A 22670-nucleotide genomic window follows, 5' to 3' on the forward strand; every position below is an offset into this window, starting at 1 on the left:
GGAGTAAAATCCAGAACATGTTTCAAATATTACTATTGTTGCAACTGTAAAGAAATACATTAAAAAGCGTAATTAAACAGTACGTACATAAAACCTCTACAGGGACCAGCTGCTGACACATGAGAACATTAAGAAAGTGAGTGTTCATACGCTCTCAAATAATAACAGCCTCCTACCATCCAAGTTACTTTAACGAAGGAGTAACACATTTCAAAGCCAACTTCAGCATCTGGCAATTTACAGGATGCTCAAACCTTTTCTGTAACTTGCACTTTTTTTAAAAAAAAGTAAGTCCTAGATAAAGCACTTGAGTATGACAAATGTCTCGGCCGGTATAATTTCTAAATTGGTTCAGTGGATGATAGCTTATATTTCCTGTGGCATGATGAATCTACAAACCTTAAATGTGTCAGCCAGAATTTCTGCACCACGTTGATTTGTCCGCCTGGAAAGACCCACAAAGAATTCTCTGCCTGGAATGAAAAAATATTAAGGGCAAAACTATTACAGCTTTTGTTTTGGGTTTGTTTTTTTTTGTTTGTTTTTTTTTTTAAGCCTGCCTCAGCTCCTTCATCAGAACATACACATTTTAAAAACAGGCCAGCTTTAGAGACATTCTGAAGTAATTTTTCAGATCTAATTTTCTTCCTTTTCTCAAGTTGAGTAGCAAAACTGAAAATTCAGCATAGAAGAACGCAACCTGCAATTGTGAGCTGATAATTTAAAGCAATTATCTTTTTCCAGAAGACACAATTCACCAGAAGCATAAATAGCTTCCTCTTCTAAAGCTCTGCAATGGTCATTGAGTCAGGAAAGAGAACAGCTGGGCTGGATTAGTACAGCACTGATTGACCATTTCCCTCTCCCTCTGAGATTTCCTCTGGTCTCAAAGGCAGCTCTGCAGCCACCAGCATCTGCCAGCTCCAGAGAAAATCAGTGCTGGATCTGCACCTCCTTAGAAAGGCCTCCCTTCCCCGTCTGCCTCTTTTGAGGCTCTTCTTTCCCCTTGGTGAACTAAGGCAAGCAGCCAGTCTACTGTGATGCTGATCAAAACAACCAGGCTCATTCAGCACAGGCAGGGTGCAAGTGTGTGCGCAGCCGATGTGAGAAAATGCCTAATAGTTTTAATGACACAAAAAACACAGTCAGTATCTTCATCTTTGAGGTCAACCATGCATATAAGTTGTCTAGCCCATGACATCTGGCACGCAACACCACCACTTTCTCCATAAACTCAATATGCATTTTTCGCATTTGATTTGTTGAACTAGTGACAGTTGTCTGCATCAATCTTTTACAAGTCCTGAAAAATCAGTCTGGTGAATGTAGCCGCTTGTAATAAGAAAAATGAAACAACTGCAGGCCATTGACTACTGAAAGCTTTTTTCTTACTAGCACTTTACAAGCTAAAATAAAATTTGCATGCACAGTGCGACTTTGTACTATGTGTACTGCTGCTTCATTTATTCAAGGCATTAGGTGGGACATTGAGGGCTGCATTGAAAATTCATCTCTCAGCTACCTTTCTGACATTTAGTAAACAGCTGATTTAACAAACTGCACAAACAACACTTTATTACACAGACAACAGATAACATGCAGTCTTCAAGGCAGTCAGACTATGTGAACAGAAAATTCATACCACTGTACCTGTAAATAAGACGTCTCCACCATCCAAGGTTGCGTTTTCATCTACCATCTCTACTATATTGAGGTTGAGACTTTCTAGTACTCTCTTCATGGCTTCAACCTGATTAAAAGAAAGTTGTTTAGGACATACTGTATCATTGAAAAACTTTAAAAAACTACCAGAAATACACATAGTTAACAAGAATTAAAGTCCTTTAATGAGCTTTTAACAACATGGACAGCAGGGTCCTTTGTGTTCCTGCCTGTCGCAGTTCCCCAAGTCCTTCCAGAGGCCTTTGTGCTCCGGAGGGGACAGGGCATCAAGCAGTAGAGATTGGGCTCTCGCCTTTGCACGGGAACAACACAGCATCCAGGGGAGACAGACGAGGGCTCCAAAACGCACGTTAAGTCCAGTCCCTCTGCCCCAATATCGCCTCTTGCAAACCCTGTCCCTTGGATGTGCGTAGGAAGCAGCCCCACCAGGAGCACTGCTCTCTCCTTTCGCACTGCTCAGACACAAGACGGAGCTCTACCGCCTCTGCCCCAAGCCCCTCTTCAGTCAGGGGGAAAGAAACCTAGAATCCCCAAATGAGTAAATGTTCATTTTCTTTATAGTTTTGCAGCTTGACTCAGCACTAGCTCTCCTTGCATTTTTGAGCTACCTTGCTACAGAATTACAGGAGCTCCCAGGACTACCCGTTGTGCAGCTGGCTGCCTGCTGCAGAGCACCACACGCATGGCACGGAGCCTGGGCTGCCGAGCCCATTTTGTGCTGGAAGGAGCTCGTAACAGGAGTGGGGAATGCAGCTTCAGTGGCTTCCTCTTTCCCAGCGAGGGCTGCTGAGGATGCCTAGAGCGGAACCTGTTTCTATAGAGGCTCATGTCATCGGCCATCCATAAGAGGGACTAACACTTGCTATGTTCAAGCACCATCGTCTTGGTGCCTTGTAAGCAAAAAGAAGCACCTACACGCAACCAACTGCTGACCAAAATGGCTACAGCTTGCAGAATGCCAATATAAATACAAGTTGATCCACAGAAACCCCTGAACCTAATCCCACACAGCAGCATCTTCATGTTTGGTGAAACTTCCTCACTGTGGTTAACCAGAGGTGCCCAGCAAGTATCAATGAACACGGAAGATGCAGCAAGAACCTGTTAGCTCTGATTTTTGCATGTTCCACAGGTCATTTATTTATTTAATGTGATAAATTAAGCATTGTGACAACAAACACAGGAAGCTAAAGAAGATGACATGGTACTCGTCTTCTAGCATCACATACCAACAGAAGGAACTCTAGCAGCCCTACTCTTGGGCTCTCCCAAACTAAACCTGCCCCAGTAGGGAAAGGAGACACGATGGTGACCAGTCCTTCACCCCCATCGCAGCAGCCTCAGAGCAGCAGCAGCGCTTGCTTTGGCTGACATACCTTCCTAGGAGCAGCGCTGGCTTCAGGGAGTAAGAGAGGGGGCAGGTGTGATCCACCTAACCCCCTTTTCCTGCTCATTTTCCATGACTCAGCCATGTGGCATTTGTGACTGATCCCCTCAACCCCAAAGCCCAGTCCCAAAAGGCAAGAGCAGGTCTCCACGGGCTGCCGGGACAGGTGAGGTAGGTCTATAAAGAAGATACTTGGAAGCATCATGTTATCAAGGGTTGATCTGCTCTCTGGAGATTCCTTTTTCTCTCTAGCACATCCTCAGCCTCCAGTCACTTTACAGAAAATCCCTTGGATAAGCATGATGTTAACGTAGGTGCCTCAGTTTAAGTTGGGTGGGATGAAGGCAGGTCTTTGTGCCACCTGGAGAACGCTGACAGGTGACACTGCAATGCAGAACTGTACCCAGAAGCTTCCCGAGACCACAGGACTTGTCATCCCCACACAAATCCCATCGAAGTCTTTGGCACACAGATTGGAGCGAGCCTGCAGCATGCCCTTTACAATGATTAATGCTTCTTTTTACTCCTCTACCTTTCACTTGATGCTAAAATGACTTAAGGCTGAAACCTGGCACTCAAGAGTCTCCAGGCTTAGTAGTAAGCTTCACCTTTCCCAGTCTCGCTGCTCTACCTCCGGTGATCTTTAAGATCAGGTTTATAAGGAGGACTAGACCCCTATGGCATTTTAAAAATAAATGGGAAATAGCTGGGTTATTACTGGAAAACTGACTATTGTACAGACACAGCAACATTTTGTAACATCCGTGTGCTGACAGCAGAATGATTTCTGTTGCCTGCAAAGCCCAGTGGTTCTTACTGTGCAGGTGCTACGTGCTTAAGAGCCATAAGACCCCAGAGAAGAAAACAATTGCTTACTATGGAGCAGTAAGGTTGTGACATTATATAAGGTTCTCCATGCAAGATCACACAGACTCACTGTTCTGTGCCAGCATGAAGCAGACAAGCCAACTCACAACCGGGAAACCCTGACACACAAATACACCAGCCACAGGCAGCTGCACTAAATAAATATATACATCAGATAGGGTTATTCAAGGCAGAAGGCCAAACCACAGGAAAAAACAGGATCACCCACCCTGTTGTGTGGTTGCCTATCTCCGGTTCATCCAACACCTCCAGCAGCTTCCAAAACCAAAACACCAAGAAGGGAAAGCCCTTTCAGGAGACATGCTGCTGCTCGGGTGCTCCCAGCAGAAGCTGTCTGGACTCGGAGAGGAAGCCAAGCCAGGGGCTGCCCTTGCCAAGCACCCTGTACCCCTCCTGTCCTCCTCCCTGATACCATGCCCCCAACCAGTCCGCAGCACCAGCGGAGCTGCAGGTCTTACTGTGGCAGAGGACCACTCAACTTGCTTTCTGCCGGGAGAGCCAAAAGCTTCTCTGGACCACAGAGGAACATCTGAGAGAGCAGAGAAGCGTAAAACCCGGACAGCCTGCAAAGATGATGTGAAGGTGCCTCCTGTGCTGCACGGCTGCCTGCAGACCTACCAGGGCCAGGAACAAGCATCGCAAGCAAGCTAAGCACGCTGGCTGGCAAATCTGTGCCTGTTAACAGCTTAATAAACTTAATGGTCAGAAGGAGGAGGATTGAGGGGAGAAGACAAGCAGCAGGCATCTTGGCTATGAGTAGGATGTTAAGGGGTACAAAAGCCCAAAGGTGGACCTACTTTTTACTGGAGCTTCGCAACCGTGCAAAATGCTTGCGCTGCCCTGAGAAGCGACTCCACGGCAGTCAGCAAAGGCACCACGGAGCTTCCTGGGAAGAGGCAGGCAGGGAGGCAGCAGAATCGCATCCCTGGGCCAAATGGCCAACTAATAACACTTGCACTGGAGTACCATTTAAGTAAAGTGTCTAGCTAATGAGAATAGTGCAAGGTAAATGCTGACTTTGGATTTGTGATTTGAGTCATATGTATGTTTCAATCAGCAGCTGCTGATTACCATTTAATCACCAGTCTACATCAGAGATGCCTTGAATTGTTTCTTTATTTAATTTATGGGGGTTGATGCAGCTGTAGTACAGACATTAAGAAAAGTTATCAGAACTAGAAGTTGTCCAAAAATCACAGAAAACTAGTTTAATTTGCTTCATGATTGTTCCAGGCTTTGAAGGTATTTATAAGATGCTCTTCCCCCCAACAGTTGGGCTCGTTTTAGCTTACAAAACCAAATTTAAATAAATAGAATTACTGCCACATAAATAGCTGGATCTTTTTCCCATGATGGGTGTTAATGGATTCAAGTCCACAGTTCAATGTTCTGCAGGGGTTTTAAGCAACCAGTAAAAATTCCTAAAGTTTAAATTGGAAAGTGCTGTTCACACATCTGGTGACATATGCTAGGAATATCTTTCAATATCCCTTGCTTGGGTAAAACAGAAGTCTCAAATTACTGTTTGTTTTCTATGGACAACACCAGGAACTTAATTCAGTAGAAGCAGAAATGAAAAAAAGAGCACAAATAGAGATGGAGAAGATCAGAGGGAAGACGTGACCTTATTAAAAAGGCAACTGGAAAAAAGAACTTGCAAACACAGGATTCCTGAAAAACAAAACCAAAAATGAACAGCTAATCTGCTTTTGCATATAGCGGTTTCCTGCATGTGGGATAGCACAGACTCACATTACCCCACCACATCATCTTCAAACCCATCCTGCAGCAGTACTGAGTAGGGTCTCCAACGCAGCATGTCCACAGTATGTCTGACACGCAACCATCCTGGAAACAGCACACTGCATCATTCAGAGTTCAGGTTAGTACGCGGTGAAGTCCACACAAGTAGCTTGAGTCTGCATCTCGTCACTGCAAAAGGGAATTGAGAGCTTGGCTCCATCCTTAAGCCCTCCCCTATCAGGAAGGATTGTACCAATTTCCAACAGAGCTCCTACCCCAGAAAGAAGACAAGATACAATCTCTTGCTGAGGAAGGACAAGTGATTGTTATCCTCAAATAAGTTAAAAACAGGGATGCAGCAAAGCGGTTTGATTTCACAGAGCCCCCTATCCTCCTCACCTTTTATCCTCCCCAAACAACTGACTTCATTTTTCTGAAGCATGGAGTCTTAACACATACTGGTGAGATTTTTCTAACGAATAAAAGACTAATTCACAGAGCTAGCTTTGATGTATGAACAAATAACCACCTCTTGCTTTTTTTTTTCCAGGAGAGAACTGAAAAAAGGTGGATGGAAAGAGTCCTCTGTAAAGCCACAGTTACCCAGGAGACACCAGTAAAACACCGAAGTATTTGTACATGACCTGATTACAAGCATATTCACTATGAAGAAGACTTCCTGCTTGCTTTTTTGATAAGTAGCCAAGAGGAAAAGTCACCTTCCCTCACTCTATCTCCTTTATTTGAAAACTAAAATCCCAGGTAGTCAGAATTGTAGCACACAAAACTCACCTGCGTCCTTTAAGATTTCTGTATCATATCATTTCAGGTCAGCTTAAGGTTTGTAACACGATATTGGGTTTTATTGTACGTGTACCCATTAGTACCTTGGTTGAGCGTTAAAGCTTGTATGCTCTGTGTAGCGATATTTTTTCTAATAAGCACATTCCTGGTGTGAGATGGGATGTGTCTAATCCACAGCAAAGCTGACTGAGAGACAATGGGCTCCAGCCAGCTCAGCTCTGTTTCAAGGAAAGAGGACAATAACTGCATTTGACATTTATAAGAATCTAATTTCCTCGTGCTTTAAAAATGGAGCTCATTACCCTCCAGACTGGTGCCTTCCACCAATTACTGTAACTGATGTGTGGGGATTTTTTTCTTCTCTATATTAGTGTTTGCTGCACTCTAAGAGGCTGCTTTCTAAATTATTTACTGGTCTTCTGTGCACTAACCATATTACGGGATTTATGATATTGACAGTAAAAAGGAAATTATTTTTTGAAAAGACAGCAGGAACAGGGAAATTATTTTGCAAGTCACGGGCTCTCCCCTGCCAAGACCAGGGCAGCTCTTCCGCTGGGGTGCCAGGGCTGGGCAGCGGGGCCACGGACAAGGCACCAAAGCTCCCAAATGCCCCACAGGCAGGGGCACAGCTGGGGCTCGGCAGATGCTGTGGAAGGTACCAAACCAGGCACCCCCTAACGATCACAATCACCCATCTGCCTTCGCCTCTGAGCTCTTGGTGAAATGGGGAAGGTGTCTGCAGACCTGTTTTGAATGGAAGGACGCAGAGAGATTCAGAGAGAAGATGACCATCCAATGAGTCAGAGATTAAATGAGGTTTCTAAACCAGCAGAGCTCGGCTCTAAGTGCTAACAGCTCGGTTCTCCGGAGACCAACTGCAGCCCTAACACAAAGGGCTCTCAGCCCGAGACATTATTACCGTACCGTCTCCTGAAATTTTACATCCACCACCAATTTCTCCGGCATGGTAAATCACAATTATTGGCTTTCAGTCCCCACTTCATTGTGTTTTAAGCTATCATTCATAGCTGTGCAAAGCAAATGTCAGACTTAACACATGCAGAAGTTAAATTGGTATCTCCAAGATTACTATTTCTGTATCCATTATCTCTGAGTTCAAAGTGCCACTGTCAATATATAATGCATTTTTCAGCAAGGCTCCAAGTAAAGCTATAAATAGAGATGGACAAATCTGGGGTCAGGGAAGGGTAGACTTCAGTTTTGCAAAACCAGATACCAGTCTTGGTCATGATCCAGGCTCTTGCCTAAGTCTGCTCCACTTGGAAATGGGGAAAGTCTGCCTTCTCTTGATGATAAGCATTGCCCTTCTGGGCTTGCAGGGGCTTCAAGGAAAACAAAGCAGCACTGTAATAGCTTTGAGGTTTTTGAGAAGAAAACCCCCCTACTGGTCGTTTTCTTGCTTTAAGTAAGTCAGATATGCACCCTTATGTATACAGGTTCAGAAGTTTGTGGGATGTGGGTTGTGGCAGTTTCGGACTCCTGCTCCCAGTGTTAACACCAGAAAGGGCACCGGCTCTTCAGAGGTTAACAGGAAAGCACTGGAAGAACAAGATGCTCCAGCACTGCTATTCGATGCAGATCACACTCTAAGAGTATGTTAAATGCAAGACAAGTAAGGTCAGCTCTGTCCCACAAATAGCCACCAGCACAGCCTGGTAAGGACGCCCTGTACCAGCCCTTCCCACCCCTGCCAGTTGACTGACCACAGTTTACTTTGGCAATCAATCCGCCTTTCCACCCACACAGGGCCTTTTTGTCCATCCCACTGCCTTTTTTTGGGGAAGGGGAGAGAAGGTGAAGACTGGCAGCAGCCTGGCCCTAAAGCAAATTGCCAGCTGCTCAGCAGCACGCTTCTGGATGGCGTGGGTGGATATGCAACTCCCGAGGCAGCCAGACTGCTCAGAGTGATCCGAGCGTGACTTCAAACTAGGCTGTGCATCACAACACGTGGAAAAGTGTTACATCACAACAGCCAGAAAACCCTTCTTGGGAGTTTCAGTTGATTCCACCCTGCCGCTGTCTGCCGACACGGAGCTCCAAGGCCAGGTCCTTACCCAAACGGTGGGGCGGTTGCACTGTGGCATCTGACACGCAGCGCTGCAGTGGTCGTGCTGGAGCACCCACCAGCACACAGATGGCACCACGCTCTGCTGGCAGGCGCACTGCTCCTTCCACCCTTCTCAGCCAGACACACACATGCAGCACGGCTTGTCCTCAACCATTTTTCATCAACTGAGGCCACGGGAGGGCCCAGAAGGAACAGAGGTACTGTATGTACCTCAAGCCATGTCCTCAAGCAGGAGATAACTTGTTTGTTGCTCCCAGTATACAGATCCCACACCAATGCTTTCAGGTTGCAGCTCTGAGACAGTTTCACCCTGCCCAAGCAGACACAGCTTTTGGCAGAGTTTGGGTAGTTTATGAACCGTGGAGTTCTGAAAGGGCAATAGGGATAACTACCCTGTTTACTATTGCCCACACAATTGCTAATTAGGGTTCCAAACCCACTTACTGCCCTACTACTGAAATAGTCACAAACTGTGTCTAAAGTTGATGCATCTGGTGCCAAATGTCCATTGCCCCCAGAGAGTGACCTGCGATCAGGGCGAGTACAGCACCACTAAGGATTAATGGGGAAGGGGAAACATGGAAAGAGCTGGACCAGAGGCAGCACAGAGAGAGAGTGGCACATAAAGAAGGAGCAGAAAGTGGCAGGTGGCCTCTGGGGCTTCTTGCCCCAGAAAAGCTTCTCAGCCATGCAGGAGGGGAGCTCCAGCCTGGCAGATCTTGGGAGGTCAAATGGCAACCTCCTCTACCAGGTACACACAGCTGAAAACAACAATTAATCTGTATGTCCTTGGAGCATGTTGTGTTTTAACAGGTAAGTAGAACTGAAGCACATGAGGACAACTACACAGCTCACCAGCAGTATACCATGCCTGGGCTTCTCCCTTCTTCTCTTCTACCACTTTGCCTTTAAAATGCAGGGACGCTATTTCCCACAAAATGAGAGCCAGCAACCCGCTCACTTGCTACAAAAAGTTGGGCTGAAATTTCAACCCACAGCAAGTGTAAATAATTTCAATCACAAAATCACAAAAAAAATCACAGGAAAAAAAAAAAAAAAAAGAGATGCTTAAAAAGACAGAGATTTAAAGTTGCTAAAAGAAAAGGCTCAGAGATCCACTAAGCATAAAATCAGGTTAGTGGAAAAGTTTAAAGCGGCATGAATGCATTGTTATAGAGAAACAGCAAAGATTTTGCCGGATAAAGACGATGACATGAAATTTAAGCCGTATGCAGGCATGCTGAGAAAGTAACGTTCTAAATACTTTCTGCTTACAATTACAAAATGATCAATTGTTAAGTGTTGGACAGAGAAATAGATTCCATTCTGCCTGGACATGCACAGTGGGCCAAGAATGCACCTGGATAAGCCAAGCATTCATTATCTCCCAGACACTCCATATCCCATAATACCCCCAGCGGCTGCCAGCTCCTTGTCCACCCTTGACCACACGCCATGTGCCCCATTTCACAGCTGAAAAGTATTTAAAATTCATGAAGCCTGTTGAAAGCTCGACTGTCACATTCTGCTCATTCCACAGGGTATGGGAAAACTGTGCAGAAGGGACATTTCAACCGGGGCTATTATGGCTCTTGAATAACCAATATTCCATTAAATTGCTAATAAACCCACTTGAAGATAAGTTGATCACAATCAAACTATACAGTAGCATTCCTTTCCTTTAACGCCAAGTTGTCAGGTTTCACTCTGTACTGTACTACTGTTTCTGTGCCGTTTGTTCGTGCCTTGACACGGCGCATTCAAGATACTCACTTTGTCCCCAGTCATCTAAATGCCCTGTTCTAAAGAGGCTGAAAGATCTTTGGCAAGGATAATACTCTGCTTATTTTAAGGTAGGGAATTCTTTTCAAAGGAAAATCTATGCTAAAGAAGCGAAAAATAATTATACCTCAACCAGGATATTTGGGGTTTTGTAACTTCTTGAACAGGGTGCTCACAAGTTGAATGCAGTGGTAAGTGGTACGAGCACCTCCCGGCTTCCCCAGCGCCCAGTCAGGCTTGGTCTGGTCTGAGTTCTCATGTGAGTTTGCAGTTCAGCAGCCCAGTTCCTCCTCCCTCCACCAAATCTTAAGTTTTATTCATCAAAATAAGTATCTTGAAAGTCTTACAAAAAACTTGACTGTTTATTTCGCATTAAAATGGATTTTGTCAGATTCCCCACAGTTAACTGTCACGCTGCTGGCACACCTGCTGCTGCCTTCTGATCTTGCTGCGTGCACGTCACTGTGCTAAGAGGACTCCAAATTTTGTCATTTCTAACACTGAAAGGCATGTCAGTCTCCTTCTCGGAAGGGGATTTAGAAGCTTTAATTTTATATTAACTAATTCAATAGTGCTGAAAAGCAGCTCCCACCCAGCTCCACCCCAGCAGGGAACCACCATTACTACCCAGGTCTGAACTCTTCCCATCACCTCTGAGGCACGTGAGAACCAGCCTCCAGATTTCAGCTGCACAAATGGCCAAGGATCACCACCAGGAAGATTTGGCCCCATCTGGTCAATCGGGTGGGGAGCCATGGACAAAACCCAGTGGTCACCACCAGGTCCCCATTGCCCAGTACTGAGGACAGGCAGGGAGAAGAAGCAACAGTGGGCACATGCCCAGAGTCCCCAGGAGCCAGCCCAGCTCAAGGAGTAATGACCATCATCACAGGCAAAGGGAATATTTTTCTTCACACCGAATTCACTCTGTAACTGGCCTTTCAGTGAGGAGCATCCAGTTGCTCCTGTGTTATTTTATCAAAAGGGCCCCAAGGGCAGAGGTTACACCAACCCAGCATTTTTTCTTCCCTAATAATACATTTCATTCATGCTTTCAGAGAAGTTGACGTGTCTGTCTTATTTTAGCTATGCTAACACATCCTGCAAGAGTGCCCTAAAGTGTCCAGACACATAGAACAACAATAATGGCAGAAAAATGTGAATTCTGACCATCTTGTGTCTCCCAACTAGTTCCAGTAAGGTTTCCACTGCCAGGTAAGAGATGTGTCATCCCAGCAGGATTATGGAATTTTGCTGGTATGCAAGAAATGGGGTTAAATCCTTGAAGACACCAACAACAGTTTTTAGTAGTCAAAAATACATCTCAATACAAATAAGGAAACTGGAAGTTATCTGTTGAACAAACTGGCCATTACAGTGCTAGCTGGGACATTTCAACCTGATAATAACCTTTTCCTAGACTATAACCTTTCTAACTATACTGTCAAGTTTTAGTAAGTTCTTAAGCTTTAAAGAAAAACATGCAGTAAGCATAAGAGCTTATGCTCACTGTTCCTTGAACCCAAACTGACAAAGGCGAAGAGCCAGCCACCTTTGCAAGTCCTGCTCCTGCACCAACATCCCATTTGAGGCTCACAGTCATGAGAAGGAAATGAGAGTAAAGCCAGCAAGCACCAAAACATGAAGAGCACATGCAAGATACAGCAGTTGGGTGCAGCCTCTCCATAACCACACAAAAGTTGATACCTCTTAAAAATGTATATGCAGTGCCCTGCCTTTCCTTGCAAGCTCACCGAGTGTTCAGGCAGCTGGGCTGAGGAGAGCCTCTGTCCCCCCAAGAGACTGGCACAGAGGGAAGATGCTGCCTTTCGGGCTGCTTTGCCAGGACATCCCTCACCCTCCCGTGCCTCTAGCGACAGAATGACCGCAGTACGAGCTCTCCTCTTGCCTTTTGCGTTTTTAAACCATAAAACTCACAGGGCAATATTTCATTTAAAAATACCAACAACTGCAGGCAGGCTACCGTCACGTACATTACGTTAGCTTGATACTAAAACACAGCTCCTGCTTTCAAGCCAGCCTGCTCACACCCTGCCTCCCCTCCTTCCCCTCACTAACGTCCTGGGGGACTTGGGACACTTGCTCAGTAAAATTACGAGGCCAGAGAGTTATAGAATGGGAAGTTCACAGCAATTAAACATCCCATGTGACAACATTGAGTCCTACTGCCCAAGAAGGGACAACGACCCACCAGATGCAGAACTGCCCTCAGCCCTGAGGAGGGAGCATAGGAGCCTTCCCAACACTGTTCCAAAACCTCGCCAGCAGAACTGCTGTGAAATGCACCCATCTGGCCCGTGACTGACAACCAATTTCACATATAGGAGATACATCGCCAAAAGCTCTGAAAAATTGCGCGTTTCTTGTTTATGACAGACATCTAAATGCTTGGAAAAAGGAAACAGCCACGTGTCTCTTTGCAGAGCGATGCTTCACCCAGACAAAAAAGGGTACACATACAAAGCCCTGATCTACGCAACAAATACTAACAAAGTACAAGCCAAAGGAACTCCTTTAAGGTCCCCCTGCATTTAATTTCCTTGAAGTCTACATGAGTTTCAGCGCACTGACATTTACACAATTCCCCCAAACAATTTACATTCTCTACCCATGTGTCTATATAAAACATTTTTCAAAGCTGCAGCACAGCAACGTATTTGTACTTTTAATACTCAGTGATGGATGAGTACTGATCAAGTTTAAAACCAAAAGATAGATTAGAATACTACTATTTTATTTTTAAACAGAAATTGCTCACATGCTTATTCTAAGTTCAAGTCACCGTCACTTCGAATCTCAGAGGATCTGATCACTTGCAAGCATCATCAACACAACTCCACGCAGATTTGCCAGGAGAGCATTTGGTTGCAGGTGAGCATTAGGAGGGTCAAACCTGAGCACAGGACCTGAGCTCTAGGCAGGCAGCAGAGGACGAAATCCTGGCCTGGCCAGAAACCCCCAACCCAAGACGTCCCTTTCCATTTTATACAATAAATGCAGAAATATAAATGTCAGTATGCCCGTAAGGGAAGCACTCTAAGAGCACTAACAGGTGCAATATGGTTCATTGTTTTGCTCCCTTCCCTACCAAACAAGCTCCTATACATTTTTATATACCCTGAGATAATGTTCTTTCAATAGAGCTAAATCCTGTGTTCAGCTAAGAAGCACAGTGAAGTCTGTGGTGGTGGTGTTATATTTTCAAAAGAAATAAATTTCCTTGACAAATCTGTAATTCAGTCACTCTGCACTTTGCTACCGCATAAAATTCTCCTACTTGTATGTGCATAAAATACAAGTGGATATAAAGAAAGAGAAACTTACAACGGACAGGGACAGAGGGAAAATGAAGAAAAGCAAAGTAACAGCTAAGTAAAAAGTAACTGTCCAAGATTCTACTTAAAGCTCTTCTAGTAGAAAGACATTTTAGGTGTGAGACTCCTAACTCAATCGTGCTCCTTTAGCGAGGTCTGATTTTGCAAACTGAGCCGCCTGCCCTTCCCTCACCCCCCAACCCCACCCGTCAAGCACTGTGCTGCAGGCGCAGCTGCGTCCCTATCTTACTACTTTGTTTTGCAAACGGTTGCTTTGGGAAGGGAAATCTCTCTGCAGGCTTTTAAACACACCTTAGAAATAAACTTTTCACTTAAGGTATTCAGTAAGAGCTTCTCTGAAGGGGGAGTAAATCAAGTAAGAACTCTTCCCAGCTACACTGCGCTGGGCTAATTGAATTTGATGACCTACATTTCCTAATTACGCCTCCTGTATCTGAGGCAGCACATGCCCATGTTTCACCGCATCCAAGCCAGCACCCTTCACAAAGCAGCAGTGATGCTCCCAAAGGGTTCCACACCAGAGCATCCAAACCCTGCCCTCCTGCCCGCTCTGCATGCAAGGAGGCACTGCTCTGGGGGGACACGGTGATGCCACGATCCTCCCAACAGGGCCCGTGTTCGGAGTGATACCTGCCTCGCAGGAGGTTGGCCCAAGCCCACTGCTGCACAGAGCAAACAGCATGGCACAACTGATGACGCAAAGCAACAGCAGCTCATTTCCAGACTCGCGTGGGAATAGGGAGCACGTCTGCTGGAATAATAGCCAAGAGTCAATGATACAGCAGACTCCAGTATTACTTTATAGTTGGCCTAATGGCTTTTCCTTTCTCTGCACAGTACTACATAACTTTGCCACCATACAGAAATAAAGGGAAATACTGAAATACGTAAGATTATAACTAAGTGGAAAGTATTACCTCACCAGATGCTATCAATACCATCAGAGGTGTGGAATTAACCTGACAGCTTGTAACTGCAGCGCTCCCAGACAAAGACGATGCCAGAGCCTACAGGTACCTGCAGGACCTGCTGCAAACAAAGGGTGAGCTTGGGGCTGGAGCAGCAGTAAGTTGTGAAAAAGTTAAATGAAGACCACTTACACCACCGCCACTGAGGAGCTGAACTTTGAATTTCCCTGGCAGCTGTTTTTTGTTTCAGTTGCTGAGGGCTCCTGCTCTACTGGGGTGGATGTCACTGCTGCAGAGGGTGGCAAGTCCCACCCCTACCAAGAGGGCTCAGCTGTGGATGCGCCATAGCATCCAGTCTGGGAGGAGGGAAACACCACCTGCACCATGTAGCAAGGATGAGAGAAACTGCTGTGAGCACCTGGTCTACGGACAACCCCCTTTGACTGCAGCATCAAGCCCTTAGTGTGTCTCCTGCAAGCATCCTGGAGAAAACAAAGATGCCCTAGAACTTGCTAGTTACGTACCCCTAATGTAAGGAAGGCAGTTCAAGAGTTCCTCATTCAGTCCTTACGATGACTGGGTTATACTTAGGAAGACCAGAGACAAGTATATATTCTACAGGATGTTTTTTAGCTGCCTCAGTAGGAAGGGTCTTCTGCTGGCTGGTGTAACTCCACACTGCACACACTTAACAGATCTGCAGATCATGCAATAAAGTGAAAACCTGTGAAAAATAACGACCACTATATTCTTTGTAGATGTCAGCGCTGTTTTAAAAAACTGCCTCGATCTACTGCTGAATGTTTTTAATGTCCTACAAGCGGTAAGTGCTCAAGGGGAAAGATAGAAAGCCTGTTTTCCTACCTGTTCTGGCTGGTGAAAGTAAGTTGTAACTGTAGTTACACACCAGTGAAGAGAAGCTGCAGAAACAAATACAGTCTGCAAGGCCAGAGCAGAAGGCATATGGTATTTTGTTTGGCCTGTTCCGCATTCATCTTCCACTTCAGCAAAGGAACAGGTTAAAAAGGGGGCAAAGGTAGGAAGCAAGTCTCCAACACACTGGAATATACCAAGTCTTTTCAATACTCACTTGGCTCTAAAGAAATGCAGCTTCTCCTTCAGAGACCAGCTGTTAGAGTGACCAGAAAGATGACACTCCTGAAAAACCTAACACACAGTTAGCAGGCATTAATTTATAAAGGCACAGTAATTTGTTCAGAATACAAATAACACTCACTCCCTGCTCTTTCAGTTACAGATGAAGTGAAGCCAGAACACGTCAAACAAGTGACAGACATTTCATAGACAAAATTGATGTCCCTAATAAGTAAAAGCAGTTATATAACGAACACACAGAATTAATAATTTTCAAAAGCCTGATTTTCAAAGTTGAGCCAAATCATTAAGCAGCTAATTCACATGCTAAAAATAAGTGATGCCCAGGAGCAATTTTAAGAAAATGTCATTAAATGTCCAGAAAGCCCAGTCTCACATGTGAGAAAGAATGCTGTACTAGATTAAGGATTAAAGATAGTGGCTAAATTAATTGGCATAGAGGAGAAATTAAAATCAGATATAAAACTCAAAACAATTATAACATGTTTTAGTGCAATATATCAGAAATTAAGAGAACTTCGAAAAGCAAAAGGACCTAGTGAAAATCTCTGGATAAGGGAATCAAGATTCACAAGGGCCTTTTTTTTTTTTCCTCCTTTGCTTCTGTGCCCTAGGAACAAGAGGAACAGCAACAGTGGTGCTGATTCATTACTACCCAGAAAAGGTGAAATTTTCACTATTCACACCAAGGTAGAAGTACTGAATAAACATTTCTGCTCGGCATGGGGAAAAGAGCCAGTTCAATATTCAGATTGTATTACAGACAGTAATTTTCATCCCAACTGTAACACAGAGAACATTAAACAGCACTTACTAAAAAGCACTGTTAAAACAGCAGGTCAGGATGATTTCCACCTAAGGAGGCATTCTGTAATGTCCATAATCCTTCACAGTCTAATGGGGATGCCAGAAAAATTTGAAAAATGACTGACAGGGGAGTAATAAGGAATTGAAGGATAAAATAATTAATACCAATCAGCATGTTTTTACAGAAAATACAATCCCTAGGCTGATACAGCTTTGGATGAAAGGGTAACTCCAGGGAATAGCAGTGATAGCCCTGATGCACCAGGCTAAGATGTATGCAGGTTGATACTGCCACTTGTACGCAAACAGAATGTTTTCACAGGTGTCAAGACCTGGTGAGCATGGAAATCATTGCTGAAGAGGTGTGTTTCAAACAGAGACCCATCAGTGCAAGGTCACTCAAGTTTCATTCGAATAGCCTGAAGGCACACAGTCATCACTGGTCAGCGAGCAAAGGCGTGTTAAACTCTGAGCAAACCAGGTCACAGGCAGGGAGGATGGCACAAGAGGTACAAGTGACCAACCCACGCCGCCATATGGCCTCCGCAAAGGCTGCATGGCTGGCAAGAGGACCTCCGGCCACAGCAGAGGATGGACCATCTGTTTGGGTTTGTAAACCGAGCCACCGCAGAGGATCATCGCCTGCAGGTGGGTTCTAACCATGACCCTGCGACTGAGGAGAGACCTTCGGACAGACAAGCAGGGGAACACTGTATAGGGGCAGAGAGATCCACCATCCCAGCATGTGCTATTGCCACAGCTGCTCTCCAGTACCACATCCACCGCACGGAGAACATCCAATAGTCATGAAGGGCTTGGAGAGGAGCCACCAGGAGGAAGGCGTCATTTCTAAAACCTCAATCAAAGCAGCATTCACAGACCTCAATCTGTTTCGCTGATCAAAGAGAGGATTATAAAGTCCTTCAATCATGTCTGCAAAGACCTACGCAAGGAATAGAAATTCAAAAAGGAATAGAAGCTCTGACAAATACAGCACTTAGAAGCTGAATCCAAACCAGAAGCCATGGTTGATACAGGGATGGTGTTTTTATTTTTTAAAAGGAAAATTTATAATTTAGATAACTTAGCAAGCATCGTGTTGGACTCTTTCCCTTCTTTGCAGCCGAAGCAGAGGGCACCCATGGCTCGGCAGTGAGCAGCCTACCCCCCAGTGCAGACACCATGGGTCTAGGAGAGGGTGATGGGTGAAAGGCTGAACCTGGGGACCTGCTGCTAGTCCAGGCACCAGAAAACACTGACAGACAAACCATGACTTCACAACTTTTCCTCCTTGTTCAGCAAAGGGGAAGATACAGAGCCTGGTGAGAAATGAAGGCGCTTTTCAGACAGCGGGTAATGCCAGAGCAAATGATATAATTTTAGGAACAGATGAGCCTGAAAATCTTGACTACAGAACTTTTTTCTGTTATCTTTTTTTTTTTTTAATTGCTGCCACACATCTCTGTGCAGAAACAGATGACATATTCTACTTTCTACTGACAAGTGGATCAGTTTTCTCTTTGTGGGTAGTATAAGGCCTCCCTGGAAAAGCCTGTGGCTATTTAGGACAGACAAGGTGGTTTAAGATATCTTACAGCACCACTTACTCACCACTTCTGCTGGTATACTTCGCAAACGGGAACATTAAAGAGTATGATCTTGAATGAAAGCACACAGCATCTGCAATACATACTGCAGCACATCCAAGCGATGGGCTAGCTGGGGAGGAGCGGTGTGAACAGTAAAGTTCACTTGGGAGGGGGCGGGGGGCAAGGCAGCTTGGGAAACACTGACGTATTGTCTTTCCATTACTAAAAGTTACACTTTGTGAAATAGCATTAGATCATTTTAAGAGGTTTATATAAGGACACTGAAAAACAAGTCCTTTTGCAAATTCTGTTTTTCTAATGTCTCCCTCCCCTTTATATTTCCACTATGCATCAGGTTGTGAAAATCCAACACGCAGTAAGTTCCCAGACAGAGAAGACTAACCTTGACCTAAGTTAAATCTTCCATCTGTTCCCGGCTCCTTCTCTTCTGTCCATCAGACAGGCTCATAGCCATGCCTTAACTACTTGTTTAGGAAGGATGTGACATGTTCCAATTTAATACATTTAGCCCTTCTTAGAGCAAACGTAGAATTAAGCCTCAGTATGCACTTGACAGATCTCTTAGCAACTACAGTGCAATCAGCCAACAATGGATGATTCACAGTTTTAGCAAGAGTGTGCAGAACTGCCTGCCAAAAGTCTGAATAAACTCACATTGCTAGACACTATGGTAAAATGTACCCTGATCTCTTTTAAACTATTATATCATAGAGGAAAGTTAAACTGCATGCATTCCAGCAGCTCGCCTGAGCCTGGAAATACAATTGAACTGCAACATCTTGATTTTATGATAACTGAGACTTTTCAGTGGTTGTTTTTGATTAATTAGGATAATGGTACCCTTCAAGGGAAACTGCTAAAATCCATCAGTTTGTGTAAATACGGGAGAACCTTCTCTGTTGCATTGCTCTGAAATGGGACCAGAGTCCAGAGGATACTAACAGGGGCAGCCTATCCAGAGATCCACTGATTAAAAGATGGGCTTAATCTCACACCTCCTGCTGCAAGGCCCACTGACACTTAAAATATTTAGAGATCTGTGTGCAGTCCGTGAGTCAGAGCGGAATAGCAGGAAGCAGCACAAGAGAGTGCAAATACCCATCCTGACACATTGCTCTACTCTCTTTATCGCCCTCCAAAGCCCAGCTGAGAACCAGGATGTCACAACAGAGACAAGATTGTTCGTATTTCTACAGCCAAATTTCTGCCTTCATTGACCAGTTTCACTCCAAGCGTCAGATTTTGCTGTGGAAAGTTTCCTCTATGCTCTCCATGTGGATATCTTCCTACACAAAAACAGACTTGAGCAAATCCTTTACGAAATACTGTTGAAAAAATAAACAAAACCAAAGAGCACAAGAATTAGTCCCACGCACCAAGAGCACCAAGGGACAGAGGATAAGTCACAGACCATTCCCTGTCAGCTACAACCATGAATCACGGCCAGAGCGTTTCCTGTGGCACACTGGACACCAGAGTAAAGCCCCTCGTGAGTAATGGGGTCTGGTCGCAGGACACAGGGACAACCCTCCCCCAGCATTCCAGCCTGATCTTAACATCGTATTACAGCGAAGAATCCCTTTGGATCTCTGGCATAAACTTCAGCTCCAGGGGTCAGAAAAGCTTTTCACTATATTTTACAGCAATTTATCTATTGCATCTGCCCATACATACCGCACATTTTGGACTCTTGTTTTTCACCATCCCTTCCCTGAGGCATCAATATTCATCGCCAGAAGAGAGCCGACACTGTTGCCTTTTCTACTTTAACTGCCTCAAGCCGCTGCTCACTTGGTACCCAACTGAATGAAACCCCATTTAAAAACACAGACGTCTTAGCAGCACAGTGAAGCCAAGCCCGAGTTTGGATCCTTGCGTGTTGTGATAATCACCTCTCTTTGCCATTTTTTCAGCAGGCCTTGTCCTCCAGCTCTCTCTCAAGGTGGGGGATGACTTGGTGACACTTGGTGGGAGACCCACCCCTAGCTCCATGCAGGCATCACACAAGTGCTCTGACCCTGCATTGCTCCCAGGAAAGAACAGACCAGGCACAGACCCAAGACGATGAAAAGCTGCAGCGTGCTAAATCTGTTTACCATTTTGGCCATGCGCCCTGGCAGCCTCGTGCTGCCCCAGCCACCAGCAGCCTGGGGATCTCTCCCATTGCTGCAGGAGCCTCGCTCCAGCAGCCCTTTTCCAGGTAAAGCAGATATGCTTGGCTAAATAAGTAGCTTGCTTTGGCATGGAAAAGCAGGGCGCCCGAGTCGGTTGGCAGACTTAGTCTCTGAAAAAAAGAGGGCTGTGGTCAGGGAAAGGAATTTCAACGCACTGAGCTCCACACTGTCTTTAATACTAGGATAGTCACAGGTTTCCATTTGCATGGGCTGACAACCCTTCAAAGCAGGGGAAATACAGCGAGTGTCAGGAAGATGCATTAAGTGCAAAAAAATACCACAGCTGAGAGTTTCTGTAAATGCACAAAGACAAAAATTAGACAGGTAAAGAGAGGAGCAGGTACAAAGTAGAAGGTGCTTACACATTTATTGCTTTTGTAAAGAGAAGCTTCCCATTGACAATGCTCTCAATAGACAAACCAGAGCCTAGGAGATTTTTCCATCAATTTCCATAAGGATTAGATCAAAGGGCTGAGAAGAATGTGAGCAGTGGGGCCGCAGAGCGCTGGGGCACAGGCGCCTTGGTCAGGGAGGGAGCGGAATCTAGCATTTGACTTCAATCAAGTAGCAACGTGTGATCTGTGCCATGTACTACCAGCATCATCACATACCACCAGCTAAAAAAAAGTGCTGTGATATCTAAGAAAGAAAATACACCGGGAACAGATTTTGCCTCTGCTCCGAGCAGGCTATCGTTTGCCTGGATGCAGGCAGAGGGGATGTCATTTTTTCTATCCTTGAGTTGTTCTGCTGCAGCTCTTTTGGGAGCTCTGCTACTGCCTCGGCCACGAAGCACATGTGGTGGTGTTTCTGCTTTGGGGAACGCGGTACTACTCAATGGCTGACGTGAAACCCCGTGTTGTACAAGGCAGCACAGCAGAATTCCCTCACTCCCTGTTTTACCCTATAAGGGCATTCGATGATGGCGCTGCAAACCTGCGCCTTTGCACACATTTTCTGCAGCTGCTGCAGCACAGCAAAGCCAAGCCCAAGTCTGGATCCTTGCGTGTTGTGATAATCAGCTGGGGTTCGGAAAATCCTTCAAAAAAAATTCTAATGTTCTGGCAACTTAGCAAGGCTTCTGAAAAAATAACAGTTTAACATCTGGAAAAAAAATACCCTGAGGAAGTCCAAGACCAACACAGCACAGAACATTTTCCCCCCATAACCGTTACTGTACAGCACTTCCTTGTCCCCAGCTCAGTGAAACTGGAACGTTTGCATCAAGATGCTGAAACATTTTATTGGAAGTCATGCAGGAAGGTGGAAAGATAAAGAGCTATTCATACACTTGCACATTTTTTTTAATTTTCTGGGTTTTGTTTATTTTTATTCCTGTCCCATGAATTTCCTTGGTCTTTTAATGCATCTTAATCTTCATCAATATTTAACTCCGCAGCAGAAATACTGCATACTTTGTTTTCCCATTTAACTTGAGTGAAGGGGGTAAAAAACTTCTATGGGAAGAAGAAAAACAGCCAGTTCTAAAGGAAATGACTTTTCCTTTTTCCACAAGATGCCTTGGAATAGAGTCAGGGAAAAGGATGAAAGAGGTGGGCAGCAAGAACACCACGCTATTTCAGAGAGTTAGCCAGGGTCATCATTTAGGACACTCTTCCTGCCTCTGGGTCCCAGGTTTAAGACCTGCCTAAGATCAAGACAGAAAATATTCCTCAATGGATTTAACTCTCAGCAGACATAACCATGTAAGAGCAGCTCCCGGCAGTATTGTTCACAATGAACAAGTAACCATACGTATACACAATTATACGCTATGTATATATATACACATCTACATATGCATGTGTACAAGAGCCTTTAAACTGGGGATGGGAATGCTTCGTGAACTTTTTGCAAGCTAAGGGAGATCTCCCATCATTTTCAGTATGGAATAGCCATTTCCCATCGCATGTAACAGACAGGTCTGTAAGAAACTGCCCAGGATAGGGCAGAACTGATGTAACCCCATGCTAGCAGAGATGCTCCACATGACACTACCTGGCTCATCATACCATGCTAGAGCCTCCAAAAACCACTATTTTTTGTTTTCTTTGTCTCTTACTGGAAGTAAATCTGTAAATTCAGATCATGACCTGAAAAGTCTCAGATACCTACTTTTCCACCTGCCTGCTCTGCCATGGAGCAGCACCCCGAGCAGCACTTGTACCTGGGACACCAGCAGTCTCCTTGCATCTGATTAAAAATAAAATTAAGAAAGTCTCAGTTAAAATGTATGGAGGGTTAAGCTTTCCAACACAGTATTTTCAGTGTTGGCTATGAAATGCTACATCGTTTTTCCTTGAAAAAACAGAGTTGCTGT

The 22670-nt window shown here is 45.0% G+C and overlaps 1 protein-coding gene across 3 annotated transcripts in view; it reads right to left on the bottom strand.

Annotated features, from left to right (window-relative positions):
* The window catches only part of DDAH1 (dimethylarginine dimethylaminohydrolase 1), a 62114-nt gene that overhangs the window by 18923 nt on the left and 20521 nt on the right, over positions 1-22670 (bottom strand). For all 3 annotated transcript variants that reach the window (XM_080406644.1, XM_080406643.1, XM_080406645.1), the window contains exons 2-3: positions 1651-1750; positions 400-473 (exon numbers count right to left, since the gene is read on the bottom strand). In XM_080406644.1, the coding sequence (XP_080262770.1) occupies positions 400-473; positions 1651-1750 (174 nt within the window). The remainder of the gene's footprint in view (positions 1-399; positions 474-1650; positions 1751-22670) is intronic.

Source organism: Falco punctatus, assembly GCF_963210335.1.
Source record: "Falco punctatus genome assembly, chromosome: 11".
Lineage (NCBI taxonomy): Eukaryota > Metazoa > Chordata > Aves > Falconiformes > Falconidae > Falco > Falco punctatus.